General features: G+C 37.3%; 3 protein-coding genes and 1 pseudogene across 3 annotated transcripts; 3 read left to right on the forward strand and 1 right to left on the reverse strand.

The window, feature by feature from the left end:
* The first annotated feature begins 625 nt into the window (after nucleotides 1-625).
* On the forward strand, nucleotides 626-2,141 carry LOC147540706 (phenylalanine ammonia-lyase pseudogene; annotated as a pseudogene).
* A 1,796-nt stretch (nucleotides 2,142-3,937) lies between these two features.
* LOC147540707 (vacuolar protein sorting-associated protein 2 homolog 1-like) lies at nucleotides 3,938-5,785 on the forward strand. Its single transcript, XM_086643671.1, has 4 exons — nucleotides 3,938-4,005; nucleotides 4,643-4,747; nucleotides 5,187-5,486; nucleotides 5,574-5,785. The coding sequence occupies exons 1-4, from the start codon at nucleotides 4,003-4,005 to the stop codon at nucleotides 5,709-5,711; spliced, it is 546 nt and encodes a 181-aa protein (XP_086499797.1). The 5' UTR covers nucleotides 3,938-4,002; the 3' UTR covers nucleotides 5,712-5,785.
* Nucleotides 5,786-5,861: 76 nt separating this feature from the next.
* On the forward strand, nucleotides 5,862-8,523 carry LOC147540708 (pentatricopeptide repeat-containing protein At5g15300-like). Its single transcript, XM_086643668.1, has 2 exons — nucleotides 5,862-7,102; nucleotides 7,365-8,523. Exons 1-2 carry the CDS (start codon nucleotides 6,397-6,399, stop codon nucleotides 8,033-8,035), a joined length of 1,377 nt encoding a protein of 458 aa, XP_086499794.1. The 5' UTR covers nucleotides 5,862-6,396; the 3' UTR covers nucleotides 8,036-8,523.
* Nucleotides 8,524-9,194: 671 nt separating this feature from the next.
* On the reverse strand, nucleotides 9,195-14,910 carry LOC147540709 (developmentally-regulated G protein 1). Its single transcript, XM_086643669.1, has 12 exons — nucleotides 14,603-14,910; nucleotides 13,747-13,831; nucleotides 13,332-13,399; nucleotides 12,743-12,819; nucleotides 12,113-12,293; nucleotides 11,837-11,893; nucleotides 11,426-11,500; nucleotides 11,106-11,225; nucleotides 10,787-10,957; nucleotides 10,434-10,547; nucleotides 10,160-10,330; nucleotides 9,195-9,706 (listed from the first exon to the last, which is right to left on the reverse strand). Exons 2-12 carry the CDS (start codon nucleotides 13,814-13,816, stop codon nucleotides 9,611-9,613), a joined length of 1,200 nt encoding a protein of 399 aa, XP_086499795.1. The 5' UTR covers nucleotides 13,817-13,831; nucleotides 14,603-14,910; the 3' UTR covers nucleotides 9,195-9,610.
* Nucleotides 14,911-15,001: the final 91 nt, after the last annotated feature.

A 15,001-nucleotide genomic window follows, 5' to 3' on the forward strand; every position in this document is an offset into this window, starting at 1 on the left:
AAATAGACTACGGTGCCCAGCTCGGTACCCAGCTGACGTGGAATTCACTAAAAGACAAAAAAAAAATTCAAAGTTTGATTCCGGTAGGGACCACTTTTGTTTCTGAATGAGGAAATTTGAGCATTTTACTGGACATTCTAGCTGGGCACTCTATCATTTCCGAATAGATTACTCAGTCTCCCAAGTCCCAACTCACTCACTCCACCTACTTCTTTTCTTCCCTCTTTTTTTTTTTTTTTTTTTTTATTATCCATCACATGTTGTTTGTCAAAACCGTACTCAAAAGAAATAATTGGATATTGTAGTGCTCATTCTTGTCATAAAGCCTAATTATATTCAACAATTATTCTTACTAAAAAAGAAATCATTCAACCACAATAATAGTCAATCCGTCTTCTAAAAGACCACAAGTCAACTAGAGAAATTTGAGCCATCTTTTCCAATCCTTTTTCTAGGAAACTTATTTGGACCCCAACAACCAAAGACTCAAAAGACTTTCAAGGCAGCACCCACCTTTCATACTTGCTAGTTGCTACCACCTCTTCTTCTTAGTTCTTACTCTATATATATAATCCATTTCATCTTGATATCTTCATCAAAACCATTTACTTCTTTTAAGCTCAAACTTCACATTTCTCTAGCAATGGAAGCCGACGGAATCCCACGTCCGATCGACGCCTGTCGTCCCCCTACTCTACCTATTCCGAAGGACGGAATTAACCCTATATCGGTACCGGGGAACTCTTATGTTTCAAACCCACCACATTGGGCAAAGGCAGCAGAAGCTCTTCAGTGTTCTCATTTTAATGAAGTTAGGAGAATGTTATCGCAATTTAAACAAACCCGTGTAGTCAATCTTCAAGGTACTACTCTTACTGTTGCTCAAGTTGCTGCAGTTTCTCGACGACTAGACGTTAAGGTTAACCTAGATAAAGAGGTTGCCCAGGAACGAGTAACAAAAAGCGCTACTTGGGTTGTCGATAATATTGCTAGAGGAGTCGATATATATGGTATCACCACAGGTTATGGTTCTACTTCTTACCTTCGGACTAACAAACCGACCGATCTTCAAACTGAACTTATTCGTTTTCTCAATGCTGGAGTGATTGGAAAAGAATATCTTCCTTCAAATTACTCAAAGGTAGCCATGCTCGTCCGAACAAACACTCTAATGCAAGGCTACTCTGGCATAAGATGGGATATATTAGAAGCCATGGCCAAGTTGATGAATGAAAATTTGATTCCGAAATTACCACTGAGAGGAACTATAACAGCATCAGGGGATCTTGTCCCGTTATCTTATATTGCTGGATTACTTACTGGAAGACATAATTCTCAAGTACTTACACGAGAAGGCAAAATGATAAGTTCCATAGAGGCCCTGGCCCGTGTGGGGATTTCAGGCCCGTTCGAGTTGCAGGCTAAAGAAGGTCTAGCTCTAGTTAACGGAACTGCAGTCGGGTCTGCAGTTGCTGCAACAGTTTGTTTCGATGCAAATGTTTTGAGTCTTTTAGCCGAAATTCTCATATCTAGACGATCCAACAAATCCTTCTTATGCGCTTTTTCTTCAACTAAGAGAGGTTTTAGTTGAGAAAGCGCTCCAAAAAACTAAAGATGGGAAGACGCCATTGATGAGAAAGATGGGTACTTGATATTCAAGAGGATACAAATTTTTCTAGATGAATTGAAAGCAAGGTTAAGAGAAGACGTAAGTAAAGCAAGGAAGAGATTCAATAATGGAGATTTTCCGATATCCAATAGGATTAAGAAGTGTAGGACTTACCCGATATATGGATTTGTAAGGAATGAAGTTGGAACCGAATTACTTACTGGTGCAAAGAGAGCGAGTCCAGGAGAAAATATAGAGAAGGTTTATAAAGCCATTAATGAAGGAAAGTTGGGAGATGTTTTGACAAAATGTATGTCATTTTGGAGAGGTTCTTCAGGTCCGTTTACGCCAAGGTCGGCGTCAGCTGCGTCACCGGGAAATTGTAATCCAGAGTATTGGAGTTGGTTTGAAAAGGGAAGGTCTCCTTCCGCTACAAGTGGGAGAGGGTACTGGAATCTCTAAGGCTCAAGAGTTGTGCGTCTAAGACTTTGTAGTGAGAGAAACTCGATGTCTTCTTCTTAGTTTTGAATTGTAACGGGTGTTGGTTTTCCTAGCTATGGAAACTCATCTCTATTTGCTTATATAATTCCATAGATGTACTATTTCAATAATACCTAAACCACTTCGATTACTGCAAAGCATAATTTATGTGCCAAATACATAATTGATTATCGAATACTTGATTGATACCAAACTTTCAGTACACGAAGTTTGACTAATCTACATTTTATTTATCATACACATTTGATTGATATAATAAGTTTAGAACACCTGAACTGGATTTTTCTAAAGTTTATTAACCCATATTTGATTAACTAAGTATGTATTTATAGCTTACCCACTAATTACAAAACTTGTTTAACTATGGTCGTGCCTAGATCAGCAACACGAAGTTAAAGCCTTATATAATCAAGTTCGAAATCATCATGCAGAGGAGAAACGAATAAAAACAATATAACTAGAAAGAATTGGGTTTTCATGGATCAAGAATAAAAATCATGATATAAAAGAAGATCAGAGCTCAAACTAAAGTTCTGCACTCAAAATAATACAATACAAAGGACACAAACAGAATCAAAAAAGATTAGTTACCGTTCTTCTAAAGTTGTGAAGAGGTTGTACACAAATCTAATGTATTCACATTCTCATCATCCTCTGAACCGATAACATAAAAACTTTTATTTGAAATCACATAAAAATGGGTTTTAACTATGGGAGCGGCTGTAGGCGCCTCCCAAAACTACTGTAGGGGCCTCCCTTCTGTAGGCGCCTCCCAAAACATCTATAGGGGCCTCTTGAGCACCTCCATCTTCTTCTCTTCTTCGTTTTTCTTCTTTCTCTCTCCATTTTCAATCTAACAATCAACCAACTAAAATCCATTAATCTTCAAAAAGATTAAACACAAGATTAAACCCTGAACTCTAAACCCGTTTCAATCGTTTTTGGCTTCCTTCTCTCTCTACTTTCTTTATCTTAAACCAACTTAAAAGCATAATGAAAACCCTAAATTTTGCCAGCCAACTTCGAAAGCGTGATGAAGAACCCCTAGATATGTTGTCCAATTTCGAAAGTGTGATGAAGAAATCCTAGATCTACTGTCCAATTTCAAGTGTAATGAAGAACCCCACCATTAATGAAGATCCAAACCATCAATGAAGAAACCCTAGATCTACTTTCTTTATCTTCTCTCGGACTGATCAGTCCAAAGTCTAAAGGATGGCCTCGGCCAGTCCTAGACCTATTTTGGACTGGGCCAGTGCGAGGCAAAACTTTGAGCCTCGGACTGGTCAGTCCGAGTGGGGGGCGCCTGTAGGTGTCGGGTGTTGACTACGGTCAAACAGCAATTGGAGGCCCCTATAGCATTTTGGAGAGGCGCCTTTAGACGCGCCCTTTAACTATTAAATCGCTTCCTTCTCTCTTATTATTGAAGGAAGTTTGATTCATACTTCACGGTTGGAAAAACAAAAAAAAAACTCTCTCTCTCTTTCTCTCTAAAATTTGATTGAATTAGCTAGGAGGGTACATACAAATAATCAAGTGTTTATTGAGTCAAACTGTGAAATCAACTCCTAACTCATTCTGGGTTTTGAAACAAGAAGAATAGTCTATATAATTAACCCATTGGGTTATAAAGACTCAAAATTTACTTGGAATCAATCAACTTCATTACGAACTCTATCATCTTTTATTTGAAATCACACTTAGTAATAAACTGTGGCCAATTAATTAATTACTAGTTGTTGGTTATGTATGTATGTTAGAACTTTTGCGGGAAAATAAGCGACAAATTAATCTATTAGAGAAATAGAAAGGGAGAGAGAGACAAGGTTTACAAACACAAGAGAAGAAGCTTATCTATCCTAGAGATCAAAAAAACAGCTAAGCAAGGCCAGATGGTACGTATGTCTTCCTCTCTTTTCTAGTTGTGGTTTTATTTCAACTTCTCTGCTCACAATTTTCTATCTACCTACTTTAGGCACAAACAATCTATCTACTCATGAAATTAAACCATCATTTCATTGGGACTTTCATTGTCTATGGTCGTCATCCATAATTATCATTGGGATTTGTTTGAGGATCGAAAACTCTGGTTATTAGCTACTTACACTAGTTTTAAGTTACTTTTCCTCAGAAACGTAATTTGCCTGTGATCATTGTCTAACTAAAACCATTAAAATGAGGAGGTCAAATTAATAGTATTCTTTTAACAGTATATTTTTAATACATCCTGTGTTTGGTCGGATTAGTTTCTCATGTGGCAGACACCCGAAAATATATGATGCTATTAAACAAATAACAACTTAAAACAAATGCTTTTTAATAAAATGTTTCGTTTTTTCCTTCTTGAACTAAACCCATGCATCATCTTGCAAAAATGGAGATGCAGTGTTTTAATATATGTGGCTTCTTAGTTGATGAACACTGTCCGCCTTGTTAGACTCAGATACTGCTCAGTGTTCTAATGCAAAACTTGCGTAATTGTTTACGGATTTAATCCGTCGAACTGAAAAATTATCTTATTTATTGTTTTAGGGAGCTGTGAAGGTAATGGCGAAAGACCTTATTAGAACGAGGCATCAGATTGAGAAATTCTACAAACTCAAATCACAGCTGCAAGGGGTATCTCTTAGAATTCAGGTACTATTTCCATCCCATATGTTTTTTTTTTGTTTTAGCTCCAAAATACCCGATATGTCTCCTCTTATGAGTAATAATAACATTTCCGGTTCTTCTTTATTGGTTGTTAAATGTTAATGCGGCTGAGTTTCTTAAATTAATTGCTCTATGTTAAGGATTGCATATAATGCGCAGTATGTGTTTTTCTTTAGCTTGTTATCTATCCATTAGTTATGGGAAAGAAAGATGAACAAATACGCCTTCTTGGGATTAGAAACACCAACTCAAGGAAACTAATGTTCCTTTGAAGATGATTAATTTACCTCAAAACCAAATGCCTAGATCTCTTCCATGTATCCGGTTCTTACTGTTGAATCTTCACCAACATTTTAAGAGAGATTTGGAACTTGTCTTACTTTGATAATGTAATAGTATCTGACAATGTTAAAAAATATTTCAGACATTAAAATCAACACAAGCAATGGGAGAGGCCATGAAAGGTGTAACAACCAAGACAATGGGACAGATGAATAGACAAATGAATTTGCCATCACTACAGAAGATTATGCAAGAATTCGAGAGGCAAAATGAGAAGATGGAAATGGTAAGTGAGGTAATGGCAGATGCCATTGACGATGCTTTGGAGGGAGACGAGGAAGAAACAGAAACTGAAGAACTCGTGAGTCAAGTCCTTGATGAGATCTTTCATCAAAAAAAAAAAAAAGTCCTTGATGAGATCGGAATCCACATAAATTCAGAGGTACGTCTTTCATTCTTTTCTTATATATTCTCCTTATACTATTAGTTGAGAAATAAATCCAAGAGTTCATTCTTTTTTCTTGTACAGCTTCTGAATGCACCTGCAACGGCAGTGAGTGCACCAACTGCAAATAACAAAGTCGCTCAAGCTGAACCGACTGGAAACGAAGATGGTGGAATAGATAATGATCTACAGGCAAGGTTAGACAATTTAAGGAAAATGTAGAGGAGTTCATATATCATAATCTGTATAAATCGAAGAAAACATCGGTACTTTTGGGAGAAAGTGATGATTGTGGTATCATAGGCGTGGCTATGTAATTTATGAGATGATATCTAAACTTATTAATCTAGGTTTTGAGATTGGCTATGTAACTTTTTTTTTTTTTTTTTTTTTTTTTTTTGTAAAGGCAGGCTGAGAATACATAAAAAAAAAAAACTTTTCCTGGAATTGACTCAGTGTCTTAAGTTGAGTTAGATTCTAGAATGTTCTTTTCGTATTTGGACCTTTGAATCTTGTGTCTGACTAGTAGTCTAAATGGTTGAGCCGAATTGTTCTCAAACACAAGGCTTTATGACTACCACCAATTTCAAACACTTGCTCTCTCCTCCTCCTCTTTTATCTTTCAACACTGAACCCATTATAGATTTCTGCCTTAAGATCAGCAAAACTCAAAACCAGCTTAAAGAAACCCACGCTCGATTACTCAGAACCCAAACTCAACAAACCCATCAACTCCTCCTTCACCTCACCACCAACCTTCTCAAATTTCCTCTCCCCAATTTAAAAATACGTACGCAATGTGTTCGATCAAATTCCCCACTGTGAAAATCAGTTCATTTGGACATCTCTTATCCGTTCTCATACCCTCCATGACCAATTCAAGTTATCCATCTCCCTTTACGTCAAAATGCATAGATTGGGTGTTTCCCCAAATGGGTTCACCTTCTCTTCCATTATCAATGCTTGTGCTCGAATTCCCGCAATCATTGAAGGTAAACAAGCTCATACTCGAATTGTCCAATCTGGGTTTTTCGATAACAAAATTCTACAGACCGCATTACTTGATATGTATTCAAAGTGTGGGGTTGTTGAGGACGCGAGAATAGTGTTTGATTTAATGGTTGATAGAGATATTGTTGCTTGGACAGCCATGGTTTCTGGGTACGCGAAAATGGGTTTGATGAAAGATGCTAGGAAGCTGTTTGATTTAATGCGTGAAAGAAATGTCGTGTCTTGGACTTCAATGGTTGCTGGGTACGCAAATTTGGGTGAAATTGTCGAAGCGAAAGAATTGTATGATAAAATGCCTGAAAGAAATGGTGTTACATGGACGGCTATGATAGCTGGTTATGGCAAAGTGGGCGATGTTTTGGGAGCTCGGAAAGTGTTCGACGAAATACGTGTGAAGGATGAGACTTCTTGGGCTGCTATGCTTGCTTGTTATTCGCATAATGGGTATTCAAATGAAGCAATAGAAATGTTTAAACGGATGAGAGAACTTAAGGTGAAGGCCAACGAAGTGGCGATGGTTGGAGCAATTTCAGCATGTACTCAACTTGGAGATGCCGATATGGCAAATTCGATAGCCGATCATGTCGAGGAAGGAAGCTGTGGTAAGTTTATTGTTTTAGTGCCATAGAACTTAATCATACAACCTTCCACCGATAGGGCTCATAGCCCGTTAGGACACGATGTCGATACTAGGTCTGATGCCAAATGATAGAACACATTTGTACTATCCACCACTGAAAGCCGACTTACTATGTAAAAGTTGCCAAAGAGGACACTGCATCTGTTTTTCTACTTAGTTCAGAGTGATATCTCGGGTTGTTCTTGTTTATAATCTTATGAAGTTATATTTATAAATCTTTGCAGAGAGGACACTCGTCCTATCAAATGCTCTAATCCACATGTATGCAAAATGTTCGAGTATAGATCGAGCGTGGACTGAATTCAATAGAATGCCAGAGAAAGATGTTATCACATATGGTGCATTAATCACTGCTCTCGCAGATCACGGAAGGGCAAATGAAGCTTTGGAGCTTTTCTCCAGGATGCAAAAAGATGGAATAAAACCAAACCAAATCACCTTCATAGGAGTTCTTAATGCATGTAGTTATGCAGGATTAGTAGAAGAAGGTTACAAGTATTTCAAGTCAATGTCAGATTACAGGATTGACCGATCGACCGAGCACTACTCTTGTATGGTTGATCTTCTTGGTCGAGCAGGAAGACTCGACGAAGCATATGAACTTATATCAAAAAATGTAAGTGGTAAAGAAGATGGTGGAGTTTGGGGTGCTTTATTAGGTGCTTGTAGAGTTCATGGGAATGTTGAATTGGGAGAAAAGGCAGCTCGAATATTGTTTGAAATAGAACCTGAGAACACAGGGAATTATGTGCTTTTGGCTAATATCTACGCGTCGGTGGGAAGGTGGGATGATGCTGAAAGAGTGAGAAAAAGGATGAATGAAAGAAGAATGAGAAAATCAGTAGGGTATAGTTGGATTTCAAGGGAAGAAGAAGATGGAGTCAGAATGCTTTAACTTATAAGGTTCTGAATTGTTTCCTTGACAAAATTATTTGAGAAATGACATGGCGCTATTGTCTTCGAAATTCTTAGCCATGGCCAATCGGTAGAGTCCACCTGGAAGCTGGCTGGCATGGCCCTTGTCGTGCCGTGTTGACCCCAAAACGGATCTGCCAACGTGTTGTGGGCCTAGAAATGAGGTTTCAGAACCATTGTCCCCGTCGCTTTAGGACTGGAGACATGATCGCGCTCTGTTGAAAAAAAACCACCAAAAATTCAACCCAAATATGTTTTAAATCTGTGAAACCTTGGAGTGTTGTTAGCGGACAATATTGCTAGCAACCAGTATAATCTGCACAATCCTATTACAATTCTTGCAGACATTTTAAGAAAGTCTAACCCGTAACTGTTCAAACTCTGCATGTAGTTCATTTAATGAGGCACTTTGCATTTGAACGTATGTAACATTCATGTAGTTCTCAAAGGAATAAAATATCATCCTTGTAACATTGTGATTAATTCACTTGCGAATGAAATTTGGTTTTACTTGGTCAAAAAAAAAAATGTTCTAACTCTTGGCCTTTAAGGTCGGATTAAAATCTTGATCTTGGAGGGTCTTTGACACTTCCATCAAATACTTGTTGCAATAAAAAATGACATGTATTGCCTCAAACACTCAGCACACCTCAAACCCCATACGAACTCCACCAAATATCAAGTCTGACCTCTAGATTTCCAGAGTGAATGCATCCTTAACAAAAAAAAAAAAGAAAAAAGATTTCCAGAGTGAATGCACTATTGCTGGTGCAAGAACCCGAATGCCATAAGTGGAAACCACCACTGACTTGAAAAAACATTCTCTTCTAAGAACAAGACACATGTCAAACTGGAAAGTGATATAACTGGTTGACATATACAAAACGAAAATCAAAATCATAGAGAAGTTCAACTTCGAAACCCTCACTAAATAAAGCCGGTTGGAAAGCCAACCAACACTGACACAGAATGCATCATACGCTTCTAAAAAGATACACTAAAATGCTTACGTTCTGGTAGGTCAAAATAGCACAAGGTTACATAGAACCACAATTGGCACAAGGTCAAAATAGCACGAACCCCCAAAACAAGAAAATCAAAGACACTCATCTTTTTAGTCATCTTCGGATCCAGAATCGGAAGAGAGAACCAAACCCTACATATAATCCCTTCATGACAAAAAACATCATAACACAAGTTACAGAACTGCAAAATCCAAATTATCTTCTCACAAATCTGAAAATCTTCGATGGCTTAAAAATAAAAAACAAACACCGAGTATTACAGGGTGTAATGGCTATTAGAGATGTTTACCAAGTATCCTTAGAAAACCCTAATCTCTCTAATGAGAATAGATATTAATTAGATAACATTGAGTCATTCTCTTTTCACTTTTTATGTCGAATGCACCCCTAATATTCAACAATTCGCTATTCGTTTCAACGATCTTTCAGGCAACAGATTTTGTACTCTTCTTACAGTTCAAATCTTTCTCCTAGATCTCCCCATGTCATTGATGATCGAAAAATAAACTGGCAAGCATGTTCGCACATTATTATTGCTTTAGGGGAGCTTTCTTTTGTCTGTCGGATATTCGAGCTGGGGCATTCGAATGTGACTTGAACCGACCTCGCCCTCCCTCGTCAGTTTCCTAAACATTGAAAATGCAAGAAATGAAATTGTTACAGGAAATGTACTTGAAGTCTGGGTTAGTAGTAAAACAGAAAACGACAATACAGATACTTGCTTCTCATAATCTGCCCAACCAAAAGTTGGTAACGTGCTCCAACTTCAGCAGAAAGACAGATATACCTTGCTCATTATCAGATAATCACTTATTCACAAACCTCGGCGAGGCTAGTAGTTATTTTCCATCTCATGGAAAACCCTTTCCTATTCGCTTAGTCCTATCTCCTCTAGGGGTATCTTAGTCATAGGTTCTATAGGAAGTGGACGATCATATTTGGTCAAATACCTAGCAACAAATTCCTATCTTCCTTTCTACAGAATCCAAGGAGTTCGTGAAATTCGAATTCAAACTACTGTAAGATGCGCGAAAGGGAAATTTAGCATTAGAAAGATTTAGAAAAAAGGGATTACTGACCTTCTTCTTCACAATCTGAACCACATCTTCATCTTGGAGAACAGTACCAAGACCACAATTTTGCGGATAGTGTCTCGCACTTGTACCCCAAACCAGCACATATTTGACGTCCTTCACCAAACTCCTGTGTATGTGGTTACAGAAGTCTTCTACCGTGCAGCCTCCTCTGTCCTGAAAATGGATATAGTTTGAACACCCATGTATATATAATAATATATATATATATAGATAGAGAGAGAGAGAGAGAGAGAGAGAGAGAGGGTATGTAACTTACAGCTGAAAGAACAACAGGGTCGGAAAAGTCTGGTTGCTGTCCTTGTGGCTTTGTATAAACTCTTACTAGACCCATCTCGTCCCACATTTTTGCTAGTAGTCTATCAAAATTTAGCTGTTTAAGCGATCATGAAACCGAAGTAAATTTGATGGTTGTCATTCCAGGTAAATAACGATACGCAAATTCATCTAATGGAACGTTTTATCAAAAAAAGCTTAAAAATTTTACAGGTCACAGAAAGTCAAGCTAGGCTTCAAATCGATATGGGTCGATATCTTGCCCCAAGTCGTAAAACTGCTGTAAGGTGTAATGAATTGAGTCCACTGATTATTAAAAAAGAAGAGAAAACTTACCTTCAAGTTGCAACTAATGACGATAGAATTTGGTTGACGAGCTAGTCTGTCCACGTCATCAATACCGACTACATCGATCTTGTTATAGACATAGATACACTTCATATATTTACGATTACCTTCAATGACGTCAATGAGATCGTCCACTGTAGAATCCTCACGAAACAAAAGCTACAATGAAAACCCACAACACAGTAAGAGACTCATCACTCATGATGCTTACGAAGGCAGTACGCAATGGGTATATGCACAAACATATATATGTGACAAACAGAATCACAGAAATTCCAAACAACTAGCAAAAGTGAAAATTGATAACCTCCGCATTGTGTATTTTATACTCGTGCAGAATTTGATAGCAGAGCTTCTCATCTATATGAGTCAATTGGATTGTACTGTTAAAAGAAATGCCTCCCGTCTTTTTCTTTTTGAAGTATATCTATCAACGGAAACAAAAGCACAACATTATTACTACTAAGAACTTCAAATTGTAGTGAATCATTAAACAAAGCACAACACCGCGACGAATAGTTCCTGGAGCAAATAAGATATAGATAGATATAAACTTGGTTCTGTTGAGAAATGAAAAGCGACAAGAAGATATCTTTGACATCTATAAGCTGCCATGGGTGAGCAAACCTGAGGTGGTTTCTTGTTTAAACGTAAACCCACAGCTTCCAACTCCTTTGTTAATATCTGACGATGGCCCTCACTCTGTAGCAGATTCAAGAACAACAAATTTCAGAGAAGATACAAATAAGTTATGAGGTGCTTTGATTAATACATTTATTTCTCAATAAACTAAAGACTCCAAATGTTTCATACTTTCATCAATCATCATACTAATTTTAATGGCTGAATAAAATAAATCAATACTTCATGAAATTAGACCATTTTAGTGAATTTCCATCCTATCAGGGATGACAACAGGCCATTAAAAATTATCGGGATATTATTTGGTAACATATAAAATCTAAAGCAACAAAATACTAGTTGATAAATAACAGAAGGATCCTAGGAAATGTGTACTAGACAATAAAAGATACTTACTTTCGAGGCATCAAGAACCATTAACACAACGTCTGATGACTTAGAAACAGCAATGACCTGAAATTCGAACAAATATTAAAACTGTGATCTCGCATGAAAAATTAGCTTATGCACAAAACACATGAAACGTATCATTGCAACTCCCAGATTCTCTTGGAAGTTGGAAGTATATTACTTATTTCATGCAGGGCTAAAATATGATACAGGACAAGGGAAGTGCAAATAGATAATATAACTGAAAGAGGAATGTGCAATACCATGAGTCAAGGAATCTACCTGCCTACCACGCCCTTTGCCTTCAGAAGCACCTTCAATGATTCCAGGAAGATCGAGAAGTTGAATTTTTGTACCATTATAGTGTATTATCCCAGGAATACAGGTAAGAGTTGTGAATTCATATGATGCTGCTTCTGAATGTGTTCCCGTTAACATAGTTAGAAGTGTTGACTTCCCGACACTGTGAAAAGGTTCAAAATTACATTTAGTACACAGACAAGATCCATATTATATACAAATTTAGAAGGTTACAAATATTTTCTCTGGATAGAGCATTTAGAAATCCATAAAATGCAACAGTTGCGGTAGGGACTGGTAAAAGAAGACTGAGCAGATAGTAATAAAGAGGAAAACTGAAAGCAAGGTTATTTATCAAAAATCCATAAACCCGGCTACCAAGATTTCTTGAAAGTGCTCTTAGAGGTCAAACACCAAGATATCTTGAAAGTGCTCTTAGAGGTTAAGTACCAAGTGGCTTATAGAAAAAGGGCTATTAGGCCTTACAATCGATAACTGATACTGGTAACTTCACAAAGGAAAAAGTGGTTTGCTAAAACTGGTCTCTTCTACGGTTCTACCGCCATCTAGCAAATGAGAAAAATATTATGGTGAGTCCAGAAAGTGACAAACCTTGGAAATCCTATCAGTGCAACCCGTCCATGGCCAAATTTTGTTACTTCAAAACCCTCTCCAGCTCCACTAGAACCCTGATACAGAAAAAGATGGCATAATACACCACACCATAAATTGCGTTGGCGAAGTTTTACCATTGAACTCAATAAAACAACCAACAACCTTATGGCATTGCCATTGGAGATACCATTGTCAATGAAAAAGAGGTAGCAGAAATCTAGAAGCTAGATATAATTCATGAATTATAATACAATTACACTCCACAATCATCTAACCCTAATACCTACTTTATAATGCATCAACCACTCCTGGTCCAAAGGCAGGCAACGTATCCAAGCATGTCGATGGGACCAAAACATAATTACAAAATTGTACACAGGATAACTCATACCCTTGACATACAGACTCACTAATGTACTATGTCAACTTCATGCCATTACATTATTATTTATTTGCCTGTCCAGCCGGTTACTAAAAGGATCTAACGCACTCAAGTGGGCCACTTCTTTTTAGTATCTTAGTGGATAGGTTAGTTATTCATCAAATTAGATTTGAATGTCACAACAAGCACGCACACTTAACATACCTTAGGAGGTTCCAGAAGTTGTGTCCTTAACTTGGCTATCTTTGCCTTTAGCTGTCCAAGATGGTACTCTGCAGCATGTGGAACAAAATAAGATCTCAGATCCACAAAATCTCTATTTAAGGAAGTAAGAAATCCCAGTCAAATACAAGAAATGCTTGAGATACATATATTGAAAGTAAACCAGGTTTATCAATATCCAATCGACCATTCAACGTTGAACTTTCAACATAAAACTGAAAAATAAAATATTCGGATAAATTTGTACTACAAAAAGTATAAATCATAAAATCCTAATCCTAAATATCCTGAGAACGTCAAATACCTAAAAAACAAGGCTAAATTTCTATTGAAATTAATAAGACGATGAAGATTGCGAGAATAAATGTAAGCTGAAGGGGACAACGGGAATGACAACCTGTTGCTTTATTTTTCTGTGTCCGGGCCATTTCGGCCTCAATTTCTTTAATCTTCTCTATGATACCCATTTTGTCTGATTGTGCCTGTAATCAAGAAAAGAATAGATGCACAAAACTGCAGATAAGAACAATTTCAAATAAGCGACAACAACTATTTGAGATGAAAAATCAGTAAATACACAAAATAACTAGGTTAATAACCACCCAAATCTGAAATAGATAGGAATGAATAACGATGTAGTTTGTCAACAAGGGGAGTTCTAATTCACTTTAAAGTAGAGACAAAGGAATAAACCGAGGAATTTATCTAAGTTTATCTCAACAGTGCCTTGTCAACGAAATAAACTTTGAAATATTTTTGTGGGAATGACCTAAATATTTCCATTTCCATGTCTACTGAAATTTCCACCGAAACCGAATATTTTTTCGACAAGGGGAGTTCTAATTCACTTTGAACACTCATTTTACAATGGTGCCACAACTACTTAGATCTAGGTTACTATTATAATTTTAATACCATATCAACAACCACATATAATATACTTCGTAATAGTCATTAATCACACCAGTTGGTAATCTAACAAGCTCAATTACAAATACTAGTTTGAGGCTCAACTAATAAAACAAAATCCAGATTGCCAAGTTCATTATTAAAAAATCTAAGTGGGTTATCAGTCTAATAACACTACAATCGTAAACCCTAGATATAATTTCAACAATGGGTATGAAAACATTCATAAATTCAGATTGAAAGGTTATGGAAAAAACTTATGAGCTAGAAACAACCTAATTTTAATTTGGGGATAAAACAATTATGAGCTAGCAAATATTCATAAACCCTAGATATAGACGAACCTCCTACTCGTTACTGAAATTTAACCGATCAAATTTGGGGAATCTCAGAGGGACGATGGGAATGGATGAGTTCCTAGGCGATAACACCACACAAAACCCTCGCCGCTGAAACTCTCTCTATAAATACTCGGTGCGCTGGTAACGGGTTCCAGAATTAAGATCCGCTCCGACCATTAGTAGGATCTTGTTTGTTTTTGGGACGCCCCGTATCAAGATGTCTATATTGTCTTCGCTTTTACCGCCTCATACAAGTACGGGGTTTTGTTCTCGGCAAAGGTTCCGCCTGTTCCTTCCCCAAAAAAAGTCTCAATATTTACTAAAATTTAGCGTACACATATAGCCCAGACTCCGGACACTTTCGTGAGCGATGTGAGGTTGTCACGATCCCCCTGCCTTCAG

This window comes from Eschscholzia californica, unplaced genomic scaffold, assembly GCF_041429995.1.
Source record: "Eschscholzia californica isolate CP2 unplaced genomic scaffold, dmEscCali1.0.p SCAF_5, whole genome shotgun sequence".
Classification (NCBI taxonomy): Eukaryota; Viridiplantae; Streptophyta; class Magnoliopsida; order Ranunculales; family Papaveraceae; genus Eschscholzia; species Eschscholzia californica.

Coding starts and splice junctions, on each gene's coding strand:
- LOC147540707 (XM_086643671.1), top strand. Junction 4,748..5,186: donor GGGTATCTCTTAGAATTCAG/GTACTATTTCCA, acceptor AAAATATTTCAG/ACATTAAAATCAACACAAGC. Junction 5,487..5,573: donor GAATCCACATAAATTCAGAG/GTACGTCTTTCA, acceptor TTTCTTGTACAG/CTTCTGAATGCACCTGCAAC.
- LOC147540708 (XM_086643668.1), top strand. CDS start 6,397: ATGCATAGATTGGGTGTTTCCCCAAATGGGTTCACCTTCTCTTCCATT. Junction 7,103..7,364: donor TGTCGAGGAAGGAAGCTGTG/GTAAGTTTATTG, acceptor AAATCTTTGCAG/AGAGGACACTCGTCCTATCA.
- LOC147540709 (XM_086643669.1), bottom strand. CDS start 13,816: ATGGGTATCATAGAGAAGATTAAAGAAATTGAGGCCGAAATGGCCCGG. Junction 11,501..11,836: donor TGGTTCTTGATGCCTCGAAA/GTAAGTATCTTT, acceptor AATCTGCTACAG/AGTGAGGGCCATCGTCAGAT. Junction 11,226..11,425: donor TAAACAAGAAACCACCTCAG/GTTTGCTCACCC, acceptor TTCCGTTGATAG/ATATACTTCAAAAAGAAAAA.